This window comes from Lepidochelys olivacea, assembly GCF_965140295.1.
Source record: "Lepidochelys olivacea isolate rLepOli2 genome assembly, chromosome: 11".
In the NCBI taxonomy this organism is placed as follows: domain Eukaryota; kingdom Metazoa; phylum Chordata; order Testudines; family Cheloniidae; genus Lepidochelys; species Lepidochelys olivacea.
In genome coordinates this window covers 11,444,325-11,464,980 of record NC_140421.1, presented here as the reverse complement: position 1 = coordinate 11,464,980, position 20,656 = coordinate 11,444,325, and the positions used below count along the sequence as shown (strand labels likewise).

Genomic DNA, 20,656 nt, shown 5'->3' with positions numbered 1-20,656 from the left:
GGCACTACATGGAGTCTGGTTATGTGTGTTTGGAGCGGGGGGAAGCTTGTGGCAATAGAAACCTTTATATACCGGGGAGTGAAGGCTTCAGAAGGACGTGTTCCCTGTTTGTGGTGTGGAAGCTTGGGTACAGTAGTGGGAAGGGGCCAGGTTGCAGGACGGAACTCAATGAATGGTTCATGGGTGTGGCTTGGGAGGTGTGCCGAAGCAAGGCTGGTGGGCACAGTTGGGATGTGTGTGGGTGCGTGTTGGGGGCAAAGAGGCTGGCTCACTATGCTAATTGCAGGACATATATACAACTGCCTAATTGACTACTCCTAACACCAACGTTTATTTTCCTATTTAAAAAAGCTAGGAAATTCATTGGCAAAAAGCTGCATTAATGTAGAGGTAAGGTTGTTTGGTGGTATGTCTTTGCCTTGCAGAATGCTGAGGTGAGCAAAACTCAAACTTCTGAAAAGCAGGAACTGCAGAGTTAAAGTTGCCCATGCACCCTTAACTGCTCTCCTTCAGCAGTGCTCTGGGACACCCCATTAACACACACATCTTTACTATTCTATCCCCACAATTGCTGAAATGTACAAGCTCTTCACTTCCTTTTACAACCCATTCACTCTCAACCACAGGATTCCATCAAACACTATTAAAGGACAAAAAGGAAAAAAAAAAAAAAGGTTACCCACACAATCTTTCCTCTACCCTCTTCAAGCAATGCCTGTTATATTAATTAAATGGGCATAATCTATTCACTGTCCAACATTACAGAGTTAAATGATCTGGGGTTTGATATACAGAGACCTCAGCCTGCTTAATACTATGGCAAACACACTATACAACTGAGACCAAAGGTTAGAAATTTATTGATTGAAACACACACACGAAAAAGAATAAAAATGAAGTAAAGAGTATTAGAACTGAAACTGATTATTTAAGCAAAACAAATTAAATCAAAACCTATCAAAGGCCTTTCTGGAGACAGTGAGTAAGATAGTTTAAACCCTCTTATTCAGTCAAACAGCCCATCTTGGTAGGGTAGAAAGAGTTAGTTCTATTCAATTCTGAATTCAGAATAATAGTCTCATTCATGCCTTAGATAAAATAAACATACCTAAGAGAGAAAAGATAGGATAGTAAAGATGAGGGATGATGGCTTTTGTTATGTTCTCAGGATACAGGGTGGCTGGTCAGTCACAGATGGATGCTTTCGAGCTGGCATGTCGGCATGACAACTGTTGTTCTAGATGCTGGATCATCTCCCTGATCAGGGACATCCATCTGGTTGGTCTGGTCAGGTCCCTCTCCTTCACTGGTCTTTCTCAGTCTGGGCAGACCTGAAAGGGTCATGTCATCTCACCATCGCTGGTGCCAGTGGAAAGCAGAGAAAGAGAGAGAGAGACAGGACAGGAGAAAAATCTGGGGGTCCAGAGAGAAGCACACAAGGGAAGGAAAGTCAATGCAGGATCTCACATGTATCAGGTTGGAGTCCTCGCTCTGATGATGGTCAGGCATCGCCACTGGAGTTTCTAGGTCTGGTGTTATGGCAACAATCATTCTGTCGCAGCTGCAGTTATGGTAAAAAGTTCTCCCTGTCTTCTCCCCCAAAGTCTCTATTTAAGAATACTTCCCCCCCCCCCCCCAAAAAAAAAAAAAAAAAAAAGGAATGATGAGCAAAATAGTCCATCCACCAATTAGGCCTAATTTCTGGCATCCCAAATTTGGTTTCTTGATTTCCAGTGTTTTACTCCTCTTGTTTACTAGTCATAATCTTAAAATAGTCCTTTTTGTTTAAATTAATTCAGTATTTCTGTCTCCTCACATCTTTTCTTGAACAGTTTTATATGATAGATCATTGCAACAATTCATGAACCTTTTACCCATTTTTCAACAGTTGAGTTTACAGTTTGGGTAAATTTGTATGCCCAATTATAATTGGGAATCCCTCAAAGTCAAGGATGATTGTCTTTCATGGATTGTCCATTTCAGATTATCTGTGGGTCCACTGATGGCTGGTAAGGCCTATTCTGGAGCTGCAGACTCTGCCACATTGCAGACATGTTTCCCAGCAGGGTGGTTGAACCTGAAGTATTGATTTGGGCTATAGCCCGCTCTTTCTTTCACTTCCGTTTTTCCGTTATATGTAGTCGCATTTGATTCTCGAAGTGCTGAGTTCCCTGCCTCAAGCAGCTCCTCCATTGTTGTTGGTCCTGGGTTATACATAAGGCTACATATTTGTCACGGAGGTCATGGAAGTCACGAATTCCGTGACTTTTTCCACCATGGCAGGGCTGGAGCAGCTGTCAGGCCAGGGGTGCAGCAGTCCCCCGAGCAAGGGTCCCCAGGGTCCTAAAAGCAGCTGGCTGACAGCACTGCTGCAGGATCCTCCCCACTGATCAGCTGGTCGGAGGGTGCCCGGCAGGACCACCCCTTCCCTCCCCAATCAGCTGGTCAGGAGGGGGCCCCACAGCAGCCACTGGAGCAGCGTCCTTGGGGCAGGAGTACTCTGCCCCCTCTCCCCCACAGGAGCCTGCCCAGCAACTGGCTGTGGACAGCGGTCTCCCCACTCCCGCCCTTCAGAAGCCCACCCAGCAACCAGCCTGTGGACAGTGCCCCCTGCAGGAGCCTGCCCGGCAACAGGCTTGTGGACAGCTCACAGGCAGGAGCCGCAGCAGCAGTTCCTGGGACTCTGAGAGAAATCTGTCACTGAGAGAAATCAGCCCTCCACAGCAGGAGCTCAGGCATTCAGCCCCAGCCAATTGTCAGCCCCCCTGCCAGCGGGGCTAAGGCAGTCAGGTCCTCAGGGGCTGTTAGCATTGGTAAGTGGGGCTTGGGCAGTCAGCCCCTGGCTGCTGGGCTTCCACTTCAGCCCCTGGCAGCAGGAGAGAGAGTTGGGCCCATGTCTTAGTTTCTGCCCTGGGCCCAGACCATTCTAGGCCCTGGTTGTTGCTTAGCCACTGTTTAATTATAAAAAATCTTATTGAAGATTTTTTTGAAGAGCCTCTGCATAAGGTTTAGCTGGCTGAGAGAAAAAAATGGCGACGCCAAGTACACTGAAGAGCAAAGTGGCAAAAACCACTGCTAAGCAGAGAAGTAGTCAGTACCCAAAGGGAACATTTCATGTAAGTGGCGGGTTGATGTTTTGTACAGCATGTAATGTTCCTGTAGATTACACATGAAAAGGAAGTTGTGACAAACATATAGAAAGTGCTTTGCATAAATGTAAGGCACAAGAGTTTGAAGCAGGCCTGAGCGACAAAGCCAAACTACAAAGAACAATGAATGAGCTATTTACTGTAAAGACCAAAGAACAGCTGCATCGTAGGACAGAAGTTTACCGACTCACAGAGGCTTTCTGTACCACTAACATTCCACTACATGTCTTAGACAACCCTGCTATGAAAAGCTATCTGGAAAGCTCCCTGAAAAACATTGGTGTTATACCTACTTTGGATCATCTCCGAAGAGAATACTTGCCAAAAAAATTTGAAAGACATGTCAGTGACCTGAAAGAACTGCTGAATCAAGGTTTTGGAATTAGTTTCATAGCAGATGAAATAACTGATGCTGAAGGGCAGCACATATTAAATATCCTGGAAGTGCCTTGTTTGTCTTTTACAGACATCAAGCTGACAAGGGAAAGGTAATTTGGAATTGAAGTCTTTGCTAATAGAGTGTGTATGTTTGGAGACTGTTAACTTTAAAACGGTGAGTCATACAGTGGTGGAAACAGTTCAGAAATATGGAATTCCTTTTCATAAAGTCACTGCTTTTGTCACTGACAATGCTGCGTATATGAACAAAACCTGGGAACAAAGCCTCAAAAAGCCTTTTCTGAATGCGGTTAACGTAACGTGCACTGCACATCTTCTCAACTTAGTGGGCGATATCTGGAGAAAAAAATTTGGAAAAGGAAATGAATTGTCATTGCTGTAAAACGTGCATTCACTGCCTTCCCTGCCCGCAAAGCACGGTTCTGTCAATCATTGCAGGGAAAAGTGCCTGCAATTCTACCTACCCCAGTAAGCACAGTGTGGAACTGCTGGTTTGAAGCTGTCCATTTTCATACCAGCCACCTGCAGGATTATGTGGATTTTTTTGAGGGGGAGTATGAATGAAGCTGTAGTTCATCTGTTGCAGATGTGATCATGTTAAATAAATCAATGGAAATAAAAGCAGATATTGCAGCAATTGAAGCATTTGCACCAAGAATAATGGCAATTCTCACAGCTTATGAAAAACCAGAAATCAGATCATATAGGGTGGTCAATGATTTGGCCGATCTTGCCAGCTGGGCAAAGTCCTTTAGTGGCACGACTGACCACCCTTTGCGACAACAGTGATAAAACTGAAGCCTACATGACTGGTTCTGAACGGTTTTGTCAACCGGCTGCCAGCTTTCTTAAAGCCTGCCGAGTGTTTGATCCCAATCAGGCCAAAGTTCTTGACCTTGCATCACTAAATGTATTTGGGTCTATTCCCATGTTTGAAGACAATGAGATGGCAAAAGCCAAGTTTTGTAGCTACAGCAGTGCAGTTTCTGAAATGAAGTGTCTTGACATTCTGGAATTTTAGTGCAACTTAAAAGATCACGTTCCAAGTCTGGCCATAATAGCTCTGAGGTGTTTATCAGTGCCTGATAACCATGTGGACTGTGAGAGATTATTTTTGTCTTACAACGTTAGCTTGTGAGATGACAAAAGCTGTCGATGTACAACATGCTATTTCAGAATCATGGAAAGCTCTGTTAAAAAATGACCATTTTACACTCTAACAGTTAATCAGGTCAGTAGTTAACATTATATAAGGTTTAAATAGGCAATTTAAAAGTTCTGTAGTGAAAACTGCATTACTATGTGTACATTTCCATGATTTTCTTGTTTTTCCCACTCCCTCTCCGTGATTTTAAATAAAAATACCCATGACAAAAACTTAGCCTTAGTTATACCAGGGCCATGAGTTGATGTCAGTATTGCATTTTCTCATATTAGCCTTGAAGACATCCCTGTAGCATTTTTTTCTGCATTTGCCTTGGCCGAATTGAGAGTAGAAGATTTTTGTTTTGGCAGTCTGGAATCAGGCATCCAGACAGTGTGGCATACCCAGCAAAGTTGATGATAAATAATCATCGTCTCCATGTTCGTAATAGTCGCTTGCGAGAGGATGTTGATATTTGTGTGTCTGTTGTCCTACGTGATTTGGCGAATCTTATGCATACAGCATTGATGATACTTCTTTAGCACCTTAAGATGTCTCCTGTATGTTGTCCACGTTTCAGTCCCACACAGTAGGGTGGGATCACAACAGCTTTATAGACCATGAGTTTAGTTTTGGTTCTGATGTCGCAATCTTCAAACATCCTCTTTCTCAGATGACCATAACTTGACTTGTACATTTGAGCCACTACTGGATTTCTTCATCAATGCCAGCTGTCTATGAGAGGTGGCCTGGCCTCCAAGATATGGGAAGTGCACAATATTCACTAGAAAGCTATCATAGATCTATATTGCTGGGGCTGGGAATTGTGCTTCAGGAGCTTGCTGATGGAGGACCTTTGTTTTCGGGGTGTTAAGTGTTAGTCCCATTTTCTGATATGCTTCAGCAAAGATGTTCATAATTGCCTGAAGATCCGTTTCTGGTTGAACGCACACTACGGCGTCACTAGTATACTGAAAATCAGTGACTGAAGTCAGCGATGTTTTGATCCTGGATAGGAAGCGGCCAAGATTGAACCAGTTTGCCATCCTTTCTGTAGATTATCTGTACTCCAACGAGGATCTTATCAGTGATCAAATATAGAGCATTGCAGCAAGGAAGATGAACAGTGAGACAGCCCTGTTTGATGCCTGTCTTAACCCTAAGGGAGCCATAGTAGGTCCATTACAGAGGATCACTGCTTGCATGTCATTGTGAAGGAGATGAAGAGTGGTGACAAATTTTGGTGAACATCCATACTTCAGAAGGATTTTCCACAATGCTTCCCTATTAGTGGAGTCAAAGGCCTTTGTCTGGTTGATGAACGCAAGTATAGTGGTTGATGGTGTTCTCTACATTTTTCCTGCAGCTGGCGAGCAGTGAAGATCATGTCAATAGTGCTTCTAGATGGTCAAAACTCTCACTGAGATTCAGAAAGAATGTCTTTGGCAAGAGGAAGAAGATGGTTCAGGAGAAGTCTTGTGAGGACCTTTACTACAGTTGCTACCAGAGAGATTCCTCTATACTTTCCACAGTCAGATTTATCTCCTTTCTTGAAAATCGTCACAATCATAGCATCTCTAAATTCATCTGGGATTTTCTCATGGTTCCATATTTTGAGAACAAAAATGTGTAGCTGTAAGGTGAGTTCATTTCCCCCCTACTTGTAAATTTCTGCAGTGATTCCATCAACTCCAGATGACTGGTTGTTCTTCATCTGCATAATAGCTCTGCACACTTCTTCCAGGTATTGGAGGTATTCTGAGTTCACCTCTGATCAGGTATTGTGAGATGAAGGTGAAGACACTGTCATCAACCGCAGAGTCACTATTGAGGAAATCTTCGAAGTGTTCCTTCCAGTGTGCATTGATGGCTTCAGTTTCTTTGATCAACTCCCATCCATCCTTAGATCTCAGGGAGTTTGGCCTCAAAATTCATAGGCCATAAATAGTTTTAATGGAATTAAGGAAGCAACACATATCAGGGGTTTCAGTGAGAAGTTTAAACTCATTCAGTTTATTCAGCCATCATCTGTTCTTTATGTCACAAATTCTTTTTCAGTCCTGTGCCTTTGCTTGTTGGTGAGCTGGCTTCTTTTGCACAGAGTTGATGTTCTGCCAGACACACAAGTCATTGTGTTTGTGATCGGTCGAGTCTTGTATTTCCCAATCATTTTCATCAAATCAGTCCTGTTGTTTCCTGCCAGAGAACTGTAGTGTGTCTTTGCAGGCACTGAGGATGCTGGATTTGGGGGCAACCCAGGTGCTGGTGACACGTTCCGGTTATCTTTCTTTTAGATTTATCAGTTTTTCGTTGAGGCGTTGGCAGAAGAGGTTACGCTTTCTTGGATCTTTGAGTGCCTTTATGCTGATTTTCTGTCTGCATTATTTCCGTTGAAGCTGTCGTTTAGGGGCCAGTCTGCTGGTCATGATCGAGCAGATGAGGTGGTGATCAGTCCAGCAGTCGTCGCTTCCAGTCATGGCTTGAGTAATGCAGGTGACTTTGCAGTTCTGGGCCTGGACAATGACATAGGCAATCAAATGCCAGTGCTTGGAGTGTGGATGTTGTGACGATGTCTTGCATTGGTTTCGCTGGCAGAACAAGGTGTTAGTGATAATAAATTCATGTTCTTCACATTTGGTAAGGAGGAGGATGCTGTTTGAAGTGATCTGTCCTACACCTTCTTTGTCAAGTCTCATCTGACTCTAGCATTAAAGTTGCCAAGAAGGATGAACCAGTCTGTCACTGGTACACCAAAAAAGACTTTATCAAGGCTGGTGTAGAATTCTTCTTTGGCATCATCATTGGCATCAAGTGTTGGGGCATACACACTAATAGCAGTAGCCTATTGGTTCGCTGCAATTTCAATCGAAGAGTTATAAAGTGTTCGTTGATTCCAGTAGAGAGCTTGTTAAGTTGGTTGACGAGTTCAGTTTTGATGCCAAATGCTTCACGTGTTCCTTTCCAAAAGAAGATACATTCACCTCCTTGTTCGTTAAGCACCCCCTCTCCTGCTCATTGGGTCTTGCTCAGGGCAGCGATATTGATGTCCATATCGACTAATTTCTTGGGCCACAATTGTGGTAAAATGCTCTGGAAATCAGTATTAGGTTGGTCTATGAGAGTCCTGACATTCCAAGTCCCAAATTAGATTAAATGATTTTGCTGATTTCAGCCACTACAAAATTATTCATCTGGATGTGGTAGTCCAGACTAGAGGTATGAGGCACGTTTTCTAGTCCCTTCCCCATGTGGGGTGAGCAGAGCAAATCCTAAAAAGAACTGCTCAGTCACAGTTACAGTTGCCAAAAATGCACTCCTGCCTCACCTGAGTTCTTAACAACCGTTTTGTAACTGCAGCTTCCATGCCAGTTTATGACTAGGAGCTCCCAGACATCACAATCCTGCTCGCATTGCCATTAGATATGGCTGAAGGACTTTGAGGTATGTGCTGGTAGGTGGTGATACCATGAAAGATGTCTGTGCATGGATTCTTTTAATGTGAAGGAACCATTGCACACCAGTTTCCCCACAGATTCTTGACAAGATCTTAATCCAATAGCAATGAGACCAAGACAATTGGAGATACTGCTGCACTTTAGCCTATATTCACCTTTACAGCCATTGAGGATATTAGTGTCGACCTCTGCCTGATCTGCCATTAAAGATCTTACTCCCAAAAGATTGAGGGCTAAACAGGTTTATCATAATAACGTCCTGAACTTGCCATGTCACAGCACCACTGGAGGGCATGTGTGGCTTTTCAAAAGGGACAACATTGCCATCTGCTGTCTCCACCATTTTCTGGTGGTGCTGCTGCTTGGTCCACGACTGCTTATTTGTCAGAGCTACCTCTGCTTATTTCGCAGCTAACATTCACTGAAGGTTGTTGTTCCACAATCCACCACTTGTGGATGTGCTGGATAACAGTGCAGCTTGGCAACCAGCCAGTTATCACAACATACTTTAATATGCACATACACTGGCCCTTGACACTATAAGATTCAGGAGGGTCCAGATTCTGGTATAGACTGACGCACCTAACCAACTCCCCAGAAAGAATACCACACATGTACAATTTAAGAACCACTCTAATCTTTTACAACTGCCTTTCCCTGAGGGTATGTCTACATTTTGAGGTGGGAGGTGCAAAAAAAAAAAAAATTAACAGTGTAGCCAGGATAGTATGAATGGTGGCTTTTGATAGTGTCCAAGGATGTACCCAGAGGGTCCAGATGGGTTTGTACTCATACAGGTAGCTCGAGGAGAGCTAGCACGGATACATCTGAGTGAGCTGGAAATCACACTACCTAGCTCAAATATAGGCATACCATTATTCACAGAATACACTTAACCATCACTAAAGCATTAAAAACTGCTTATGCTCCATTTCACTGCTGACAATACCCTTTGTAATAAAAGTCCTATGCCCTGCTACTGACGTAACCTACACAGTCTGCATGGAAATGATGCCTACTGCATCCTGAAGAGACAAATGCACCTCTTCTCTTTCATCAGATGCATCAGAGGGTGCAAAACAGCGATCTCCTCATATCACAGTCTCAGCTCTGTCACACACCTCAAAGTAATCCACAGATCTCACAAACACCTCAGAGCTAAATATTGCCTTCATAATTCAGTACAGCTACACCTGACGTTGATCCCATTCACTTTACCTTTAGTGCATGCAGATGATAATTGCTTAGACTGTTATATTCCCAGCTCACTACTGACAATGCTTTTTTCTAATACCTCTCCGTCCCCCCGTGCATATTGTATCCTGAATGTATACATGGAGCTCTTATCTGTGCTAACGCACTGGAGGATGCAAAACAGATTTCATCATATAATCATAGCTCTGTCACCTCAAGGTAATCCACCCATGTATCACAAACACGCCTTTACCATGCGGGTCCAACTGCTGCCTCCCTCATTTAGTGTAGGCATACCTAACACACTCCCTGCACTTGGAGTGTATCCAAATAATTCCTGTTGTTTACTGCAAGCTTCAGAGGAGCAGGTGGAAGGTGATGTGAGCAACCTTCCTTCCCCTCCCTTTTTGTCCTTTAATGGTGTTAAGTGGAATCCTGTGGGTGAGAGTGAGTGGGTTGTAAAAGGAGATGAAGAGCTTATAAATTTCAACAACTGTGTGGTTGGCAAAGTAAAGGTATGTGTGTTAGTGGGGCATACTAGGGGATAACTGAAAGAGGGGAGTGTTAACTTTGTATTTCCTAGTTTTCAGAAGTTTGAGTTTTGCTCAACTCACTGTTCTGCAAGGGGACGACACCACCAAGCAACCTTAGCTCTTCATTAACTTAGTTTTTTTTTGGTCATTGAATGTGGAGATGTATTTTAGAACTGGGCAAGTCACTGTTTATTCCAGATCTTACCAATAATAATCTTGCTTACTTCAGTGGGACTAGTTGGGTGAGTAAGGGTTGCAAGTTCAGGCCCTAGCATGTTGTCTGTTCTATACACTGACAATAACTTGCCTAATAGAAGCTGTAAACTCCATATCAGTAGTCTGGATTTCAATGCATAAGTGCTAGTAGAATGTTTCAGTGTGTCCGGAAGTGCATAGATCTACAAACCCCCACCTCACATGATGACAAGAAGGGCATTTTTGCAATTGATTCATCTTTGTGCCGAAATTTTGCTACTTCAGCATTTTTATGTGTTACTCATACAGGCACTGATCCTGCAAATACTGTACTTAAGCACCTGCTTAACTTCATGCCCTATGACTATTTCCATGGAATTGCTCACAGTGTGTGTAGTTAATATGTCTGTAAATCTTTGCAGAATCAAGGCCATAGTGTGAAGAAGCCCACCTATGCTGCTCTGCCAAATCCAGATGTTTATTTTTAAAACTAAATTACTTTTCATAAAGAAGTGGGAAATTCTGCATTCAGAAAGTTCCTCTTGTAATTTGAAATACAACTGTCTGTTTGGTTCTTATTCAACAAGCATTCAAAGACCGGGTCAACCAATAGAACATCCTTATGATTCCAAGTCCACAAAACTACAAATCTGAAAACAGATAGGTCCCAGACACCATCTAAGCATCCCCCCAAATTTAAAGTATTTCCTGATGCTAGCATCACGTCTCTGTTAATTTTCTGGTTTTAAAATGTATTTTAGGATAACCCAATATTACTATTGAAAAGTTGAATTCAAACATTGATATCTAGCAGCAGAGGGCAGTCTAATACTGTTTAATGCAATAGTTTTTGGCTTTCTGAATAATTGTTGCTCCAAAAAAACTGGGTCTATAAATGGCAATCAGTAAACCATGCATAGCATCTTCGAGAAGTGAAAAGCTAGATTTTTTTTTCAAATTAGTGGAATTATAGAAGAAAATGTCTTTAAAAGAATAGATCTCTCCCTACCCATTTGTGGGAGTAATACAGTTTCTACTTTGGACAAAAAAGACTTCATTAGAAGAAACATCTAGATTGCTTTAAAAGGGCTGGTACACTTAAGCAATCTGAATTTTTCTGTTCCAGTGAGGGTTTGACAACATTTTTTATTAAATAATAGTGGTAACTGTACAAACCCTTCCTGAATGAAACAATTGCTTAACTTTTAGCTTAATTTAGTATAAGTACAGTAGTTGCTTACAGGTTATAAAGCTGGTCCCTAATTTGAGTATCTGGTAATTTTATAGAATAAATTATTTGTATTCTGATAAGACCCTGCAGTATATTAGACATTGGACATGTGCACATGAAGGCAAAGTCCCTGCACTTAAAAAAGTTACTAGAAATTAGTTATCAGGAGGCTGATAATGTTTGGATTGTCACCAGCCACTTGATCAAGATAGCTGACTTTGTCTGACTTTCTGTCCTGAGTTGAGGAATATCCTTCTTCAGAAAACAAGCTTTTCTTTATTTTAGTAAAAATTACAATTTCTAATACCTGTTACCATGAATAGATACATTATTTCTTAACAGTATGTTAGTGTTCAGTTCTTTTAAACATGTAATTATTATTCAACAGAATTATTTTCCAGTGTCATTCCTCTGTAAAGCAAAAGGGAAGTATTTTTCACAAGCTTATTACACTTTGTACATAAGAATTATCTAGCCCAAACTGGGATTTAACAGTTTATTATCATAAATCACTGGATTATATTTAACCAATGCTGATAATTTCAGGAAAAGTGATTGCAGTTATAAACTAGTAACATTAATAACTCTCCCAGATTAACATAATTTTCTGCTGTTACCCCAAGGTGATCAAACACTCAATTGCTCTCTCTCCAAAATAATCTGCACTCATTTTAAAAATGATCCTTGTTAGTTGGAAAATTTAAAGTGAAACAGGATTTTCTTTCAGAAGTATTCATAAGGATTTATAATTCTTTCACTCCTCTTTTCTGCAATCTCTTATAAAGGCTGGTCTTTATATAATCTCAAAGCAATAAGTGTTGATTTATAAATTAAACCGTTTTGCTTAGGTGTCCAATACAAAACATCAGCACTATACTATTTGTGCTTGTTCCCCCAGGCTTCTCAAACCAGACCGATCTATAAATGGCTGCTGATAGCAGTATTCACAGTTCTTCTCAAAATGTCTCTTGGATGATCTCCAGCATGTCCTGATTTATCCCAGTTTCTCTTCATTGTGCTTAGGGGACACTCCCAGTACTCTGCATCCACTGCAGCCTTTTTGCAGATAGCATCTAATTGTACTTTCTGGACTCGTATTGCATTTTGCCCTGGAGCTCCTTTCACAGAACTATATGTTGTCAAATAGTATTTATTGAATTTGAGTTGAAAGTTCAGTTTAATAGTTTATGGCAATCTGGGGATTACATGGAACACTTCCTTGGAAAAACTTTAGACTTGATTGGTCAGATGTCACGCTTGCCTTTCTCCCCGAGATTCTTCTGTCTTATGGAGCTTGCCTGCCTTAGAGTTCAGCCATGCTATGAAGTTGATTACTGTAAACTGGCTTCCAATTCCACTGAGCCGCACACTGCTTTCCCTCCAGTCTCCGAGTTTTGTGTGTGTTTAGCAACTATTCCTGTTGGTCAGATCAAATTCCCTTGCTATGTTCTTAGCTGTCTTCAGCAGGGCTTTTTTGGTGCACTTTACATCACTCTTAAAGAATCAGTTGTGGGCTTGTCTGTTTTGTTACAACTAATTTCAGTTCATCATTCATTAAATCCAGCTGAGACCATCATATGGATTCTGAAAGTTCACACAGTGGAAAGTACATCCCATGATTGCATCTTATGAGATTTTCAGCAGAGTGATTGCTACTAGCAGAATGCTCAAATGCCAAGTTATATACTGAATTACTTGCAAATATTTGACTTGTGTATGGTAAGAACTGTCTTATCCTGTGTGCCTTCAGAAATCATTGCATTGTTCTTTTTCAAGTTTTAATTCACTCTTTCAGCAGTGTCAGGATTTCAATGATTTCATTTGTTACCAACAAGTTTTTATTTGAAATTTTGAAATTTGCAAATTGTGTGGTGGTTTTCCTTGGTGAATCTGTATTAATTTTGACCATTCTAATGTGTTTGAGCTTTGTCTCTTTAGTTCACGTTACTCCACAAGTCCCATAAACTTATTAGTCCACAATAAAATTTCTCACTGTTAGTGTAATGTCCCAAAATATTTTCAGTGAACACAATGGCATAGTTCTGCCTTCACAAGCAGTGTTTTCACTAATAGCTTCAACTATATCCTTGGCTGTCTTTTTTCCCTTTGACATCTGGAAACCTTTTAGGGTATGTCTACACTGCAATTAAAAACCCACTGCTGACCTGTGCCAGCTGACTTCGGCTTGTGGGGCTCAGGCTAAGGGACTGTTTAATTGAGGTATTGTCCTTTGGGCTTGGGCTGGAGCTGGCTCTAGGAACCTGCAGGGTGGGAGGTGAGCTGAAGAAGAGCTCTGAGTAAGCTCAAAAGCTTCTCTCTCTCACCTACAGAAGTTGGTCCAATAAAAGATATCCTGGGACCAACACCGCTCCAACAACACTGCATATTATATATGGAAAAAGTTGATGGCACTCATTAACACCTTCCAACATAAGACCCTTTAATATCTCATTTCTGCCCATCCTCCCAATAAATATTAACCCTGAATGATTTATCTCCCAGACAGAAAAAAATAATAATGGTGGGTTGAGGAGGGAGAATGGGGAGACCCTGAAATGGGGGAAGGGGGGAAATGTGAACATAAACAGAGCCACTTGCATGTGGCAGAAGTGGGATGGGGGTACACAGCCCCTTGGATGAAGGAGAGGTGAAGGGGTAAAGGGAGTTCTTGAAATAGAGGGGATTGAGAAGGTGGCACAAAGGGAGCTGGTAGGGGTGGATTGGAGGAATGCACGGAGTCTGTGGTATGTTCATTGAGCTCAGCCTACAGAAAGCGTGTAAGGTTTGTTTGTAAGGTATTTGATAACTCTGGTGATAGGCATCCTGGAATGGATACGTTAGAATAGAGGGTAAAGTTGTGTCTGTCAGGAAGCTTCATAGGCAATGTCTCTATACTACCACTTAGGTCGGCAAAACGTATGTCGCTCAGGGGTGAGAAAAGAACACACCCCTAAACGATATAAGTTTCGCCTGCATAAGTGCTGGTGTGGACAGCACTATGTCAACGGGAGACGCTCTCCTGCCAGCATAGCTATGGTCGCTCGTTGAGACATCTCTGAGAATTTAATACAGTAGAACCTCAATATTTACAAACACCAGTCTTATGAATGATCTGTTATAGGAATCATATTTCCCATTTGAGGGAAGGGGGGGACACACAACAAAAGTGAAGTCTGAAGAACAAGTCAACATCCCTTCACATTCTGATACCTTCAGTGCATTGGCAATCACTTTGCAGTCATTTGAAGGACAAGGAGAAAGTGATGCAGTGCATCAGACTGAAATTATTTATGTGCTGTTCCTACTGTAACTAAGATGTTTCATTTTTAAAAACTCAATCCCTAAGTAGTTCATAAAATAGGGGTTTTATTGTAACAATGTCAGTTGAGTGTTTTGCAATGTGATCACTCACTTGAGCTAGGCTGGTGGGATCGGTGCATTAGTGGCTATTTGCCCCACTTCTGCCAACCGCCATGTCTGTGTGCTGCAGAGTGAGTGCGCCAACAAGACACAGCGCTTCTCACTCCACAGTGTGCACACACTGCAGCGGGGGCACCAGGAGCAGGCACATTCCACTGCCGGCACTGCTCTAAACCCCATGGGCAGGAGACGGCAGCAGTGGCTGCTAACTCAGGTTCGGAGAAAAGGGTCGAGTTGGGTTCAAAAATGACTTGACCCTTGTTGTGTCAGGTCGGGTGGGCTCAGATCCAGTTTGGGTCCAAGTCAGGCCTAGTCTTATGAACAACAGCGAGGTAAAAGAGAGAGTCTGTCGCATTTGGTATATGGCCTTGTGGTAGAGCACTTGCTCTGTGTGGCACTGCAGCACCTTTGCCTCAGTCTGCCCAAGGGAGTCTTCAGCACACTTTGGTGGTGATGGATATGGGTTAGCTGTCTGGCTAAGTCACTGAGAATTCAAACCCTTCTAGAATAACTGCCTCCCCAAGCCCAAGTCCAACATAAACACAGACTAAAGGAATTTTCATCCCTGCTTGGCTCAGCTTTCAACCCCTTTCTTTCAGGCCTTAATGGTCCCAACAGGTCCTGGTAACAAATCAAACTAACAGTCTGTGTCACGCCTCCCTTCCCCTCCCCTCAAGGAGACTCTGGCAGACAAGTCTTCAGATGGCTTTTGGCCCACCCATGTTTCTTACACAACATGGGAACTGCTAGTCTCTTTTTTTTTTTCCCGGTCAGTCCCAAACTGAGCTGGTTCTTTCCTATTAACTACTCCCTGCAAGCCTGACAGCTCTTGCAGGTGAAGTGGGCTGAGCTGATTGAGCCCACAGCAGCTTGTTAACCCTTCCTGGACTGAATGGGATTTGTATAACCTATCAGGCTCCTAAATGACTAGGCAAACTATAGGGTTTTTTCAACCCTTTTTCTGTATATTTTGAGCTACACAGGAGTTCTGTCAGACTGCATTTCAGAAATCTACCTACCATTAATACATGGATAACATTGAAAAGTGCCATGCCTCAGTTATTTTTCTTTCCTTAGATTGGGTGCCTTGGTTCTTTTCATCACTCCTACTACTTTGTAATGCCTGAATTAGCTTTTTTGAGGTCTGTACTGCATGTCTGATGAAAAATCTAATTCTTGTGAAATTCTTTTTTTTTTTTTGTCAGTTCCTTCTGAACCTTTCCACATGCTTGCCTCTCGTTTCTTTTTCTAGTTCCTCACCAGTCTTTATTCATCTCCAAAGCACTTCTGGTGCTAGATGTTTGCAGTAATTTGTGTTCAGTTAACATAAGAAAAGGCATACTGGGTCAGACCAATCATCCATCGAATCTAGTATTCTGTCTTCCAACAGTGACCAATGAGCTCTCCTGCCGGCAAAATGAAACCATTCCCAAAGAGCAGCAGTAACGCATCTCCTACTGACAAAGTGCTGTCCATACCAGTTTTTCATCAGTAAAACTTTTGTTGGTCAAGGGTATGTTTTTTTTCACACCCCTAACTGACAAAAGTTTTACCAACAAAAGTGCAGTGTACACACAGCCTTGCTCACCCAGTTTGTTCCTTGGGTATTAAGGTCTGTGCCATACTCTTTGCAGCAAGACAGATTATTTCTTATTTGTATTAGGATAGTGCCTAAAGTCCCAATCAAGGCATCCCATTAGTACAAACACATCATGAATACAGTCCCTGCCCTGAAAATTTTGCAGTCTAAATTAAAGTTCATGCTCCTGTGTTCTAAAAGTTCAGCTTTACTGCAGTTTTGCTAAATAACATTGTGCTTTAGTAAATCTGTCTCTTTCTCCAAAATAGTAAAACTGAGTGTATTTATCAGTCCTAAAATATCTTTCAGGCATTGTTCCCTCTTCTGTTGTCCTGACTGCTTTCCAAGTGATGTCAAGGGTCTTCCTGACATGGGCTGTAACACACAGTGTAAAGGAGGTAAGTTTAAGCTACAGGAGAGAGAATGAAAGGGTAATGAGAAGGTGCTACAAAGATGCATCAGTCACTTTTCTTTAATTTTAAATATGTTCTTCTCTGCTGCCCCACATCTGAGTGGTTTATATGAGAGCTCTATACACCACAAAAAATATATTTGACTACAGTTTACATGGTATTTACATGTTACACGTTGGTGTTTTCTTTGATCACTTCTCTGTCTTCCCATGCTTAGTTTAAGGGAGTCTTACATTTTTGACACAATAATTCCACCTGTATTCAGAATATTTAGGCAAATGAAATGATGGGAAAGGGTTAATATCTGGTATTTCACTTTACTTGTGGTGGCCCTCTATATAGAGGTGATAATCAGAATGAAATAACTTGCTTCTGTTCCAAATACTATTGGATCTCATTGGTCAGAAGCATCCCAATTCTGGCCCACAACCATGACCACCATCTTGGACTTTAGGTTTTTTTGATAGCTGAAATAAGCTCTTTTACTTCCAAAATTACCATTACACCACTGGTCTGGAGTTTGATGGGGGCTAGAAGGGATGTAATATTAAGTTTTCTAGTTATCCAACAGTAGATTCTTCTGGAAAATTCCTGTAAATAGGTGATGATTCTAGAAGAGCCAGTGAGGGATTGTCACTATGTCTTCAATTGCGATTCCCCCTTTACATTTGTAATTTCCATTTACTAAACTTACTGTCCTAAACCCAAGATCCCACTTTTTCAGTATATCGTTTTGAACTGGGCAATGCCAAACCATTGTTACCTGAATCTTGCTACTATATCGTATTCCTTTCTACTGTGTGTCTGATCCTGCTTTTATTAAATGTAATAGTAAAATTAACTTTTGTTTTGAGTTGGAATAGGATTAAGAATTGTAGGTGTCTTTGCATTAAGCTTGCAATGTTTTCCTGAACGATATTTCTAATATTCTGTTCTTTTTACTGAGGATGGAATATTTTTCAGATAATTTGTTACATTTAAGAATCATAGAATATCAGGGCTGGAAGGGACCTCAGGAGGCCATCTAATCCAACCCCCTGCTCAAAGCAGGACCAATCCCCAATTTTTGCCCAGGTCCCTAAATGGCCCCCTCAAGGATTGAACTCACAACCCTGGGTTTAGCAGGCCAATGCTCAAACCACTGAGCTATCCTTAAGAGAATATTCCTTTTATCATAATTAGTGTATATTACAATAGGTCCCGAAAGTATGTACAAAACAAGTGGAGGAAAAGAATATGATATACAAGCAAGGTGATCAAGATAGTGATTAGCGCACATTTTATTTGAATCATGATTTTGCAGATTTTCTAATAATCCTTTCCACTAGTTCATTTGATAAGCAAAATAATATTTAAACATTTTTCTTAATAAAATCCAAAACACCTATGTGAAAACATCTGCTCTTCCTCTGACAGATGTATCTGTGGGATGCAAGTATAGTAATGTTCCAGTCCCTGTTGACTCCAGCAAAAAAATAGCACCAGAAATGGCTGCCAGATTTCAAACAAGCAAAATGGGATTCTGAGACTTCAATTAGGAGCAAAGAATTAATGTTTATATTTAGATGTATCTTAAGATACGTCTACACACCACAAGTGAAAATATTATTGTTAGTTCTATAGTGCCATTGGGATGCATGGTGCCTTGTAAACAAGAATAATTATATAGAAATTATCCACATTGGAGAATTTCTTCATTATCTTGGCACTAAAATATTAAGGATTAGATTGCCTAGACTACTTTTTTAATATCCCCAAAGGTAGGGTGAGGATAGTGAAGATTCATATGGGATGCTGGCTTCAGGCATTGTAGTTAAACTACCCTGAGACAGTGACTAAAAGAAAGTGGTAGCAGGTCAGGTGAGGAGATGATCTATGGACACCAGATCCCAGATAGACATGGTGCTGTAATGTCTGGTATTTAGCGTCATGAGTGTTCATGCATCCAATGAAGTGAGCTGTAGCTCACAAAAGCTTATGCTCAAATACATTTGTTAGTCTCTAAGGTGCCACAAGTACTCCTTTTCTTTTTATGAGTGTTCTGCTTTTTCTAAAGGGCTATCTGCACAAGTGATCTCCTTGATGAAGTCCAGGATTAAATTTACGCACCTTTATGGATTTTGTAAGACATAATATGTATATGCATGATGAGGTTTTTTAAATAAACTTCAATTTTGCTGTTGAATTTCTTGAGTTAGAAGCATTTAATATCCTGCTTTTCAGAGTGCTTGCAGATATGATAGATTCTTCGAAAGAAGAAACATCAGTACTACATTCTTCCTCTTTACATTGACCATCTAGAAACTTATTCTGACATGATCTGAAGCATGAATCTTGCTGTTAACACGTTTGTGCTTCTCATGATTTTGTTGGGTTGGTGCTGTCATGTTTATAGATATATTAACTTATAGCTGCATGATAGACTTCTGTTAAGCTTTGTATGATGATATATGGCGAGGAGGGGAGAGATTAGCTTATTTTCTTTGCGTCAGATAGCACTGGCAGTTGTTAGCTTTATAGAGAAAGTCCAGCATGTGGTGCAATATTTGCTCTCCAACAGTTATTTGTGAAGTTTCGTTACACCCTGAGTTGAGTGTGCTTGGCCTCTGTTGTTTGGTGTGTGCCAATATTGTGGTTCCAAAGAAAAAAGGGAAAGAGAGTGGTTAAAGCAAAACACTGGTCAAAAAAAAGTGTAAGGGTAATAATGGGGAGCCTTCCAGTTCCATGTCATATATTTGAATCTATGTAGAGCCGTAGAACCATGCTATCATGTGATGGCTTTTTGGTTGCCCATTTGAAATGCAACTTGATGATTTTTCTCCAGTTCCAGTGGAAAGGTGTTCATATCAGTATTGGCACCCTTATTAGTGATCTCATCAGAAAGGTCAGGAATTGATGACATGAAGACCAATATATATTTTATTTTTAGAGGTGGTATTTCGAAAACAGAATAGAATTCTATTGGATCCTTGCAATCTCTGTCTGTCTTTTATAGTATCTTGGGCGGGTAAGTGGAAGATATCAGGTTCCGAGTCTGTGACATCTTTCACCAGCAATCAAGTATACTAAAAATTACTTGAAAAGAAAGACTGCCAATTGAATAGGTTAATATCCTATTTATTATATTATTATCGTTGGGACTGCAAGAGCTTTTATCAGGGCTGATAAAATAAGAGAAAGCCCACACTAAAAAGATCAAAACTCTCAATGACAAAACGCTGTAGGCCTGTAGACCATTATTTACATTGATGTAATAATACTTGCACTGACATAAAACTGGAGTAACACAAAACACTGGAGCAACTCATGTATCAGGCCCTGTATATCTATTTGGAACCCCACATTTTCTTTGTAAAGATAATAAAACAGGATTGGAAATTACCCTTATAATTAACATTTGTATAATGTTTCCTTTCTAAACACCCACCCATTTTCAATCCTCTATCACTTCCCAAAATATTCACATTGTGGACTGAAATTTTCCAGAAAGGCTTTCTGCTCAAAGATTATTCTTGGTTTTTAAACTTTGAGCAAAACAATTCAGCCATTTTGAGTATAAGAGAACCTTTTTACACATCATAAAAATCAAAAAGCATGAAGAACTCCCTTTTTCTTCTTCGCCCCCAACCTTAGGACATCTTTCATGCGTATGCATGAGGGAAAACAATTAAGGTTGGATAAATGACCTTATTTTGTCATATTTCTTGGATTCTGAACGTTAACTTTACATCCCAGCATAGTCTTTTTTTGTTTTGACTAATATAAAGATTGTCTCCTACTTGTAATTGTGCGGGTAAGCTAAAATAAATCCAAGACCTTTATTGGTAATAAATCAATTTGAAATAGCTTTTAACAGCAATTTATATCTGTGGTCTGAACAGCTTAGTTAAGAAGCTTGTTAAATCATCAGTCATATTAAGAGTATGTAATATACTTTGAACAAA

General features: G+C 40.9%; 1 protein-coding gene across 1 annotated transcript in view; it reads left to right on the top strand.

The window, feature by feature from the left end:
* The window catches only part of HACD2 (3-hydroxyacyl-CoA dehydratase 2), a 43,797-nt gene that overhangs the window by 11,850 nt on the left and 11,291 nt on the right, over nucleotides 1-20,656 (top strand). Inside the window, exon 4 of the mRNA XM_084642733.1 lies at nucleotides 16,609-16,697. Coding sequence (XP_084498859.1) covers nucleotides 16,609-16,697 — 89 coding nt within the window. The remainder of the gene's footprint in view (nucleotides 1-16,608; nucleotides 16,698-20,656) is intronic.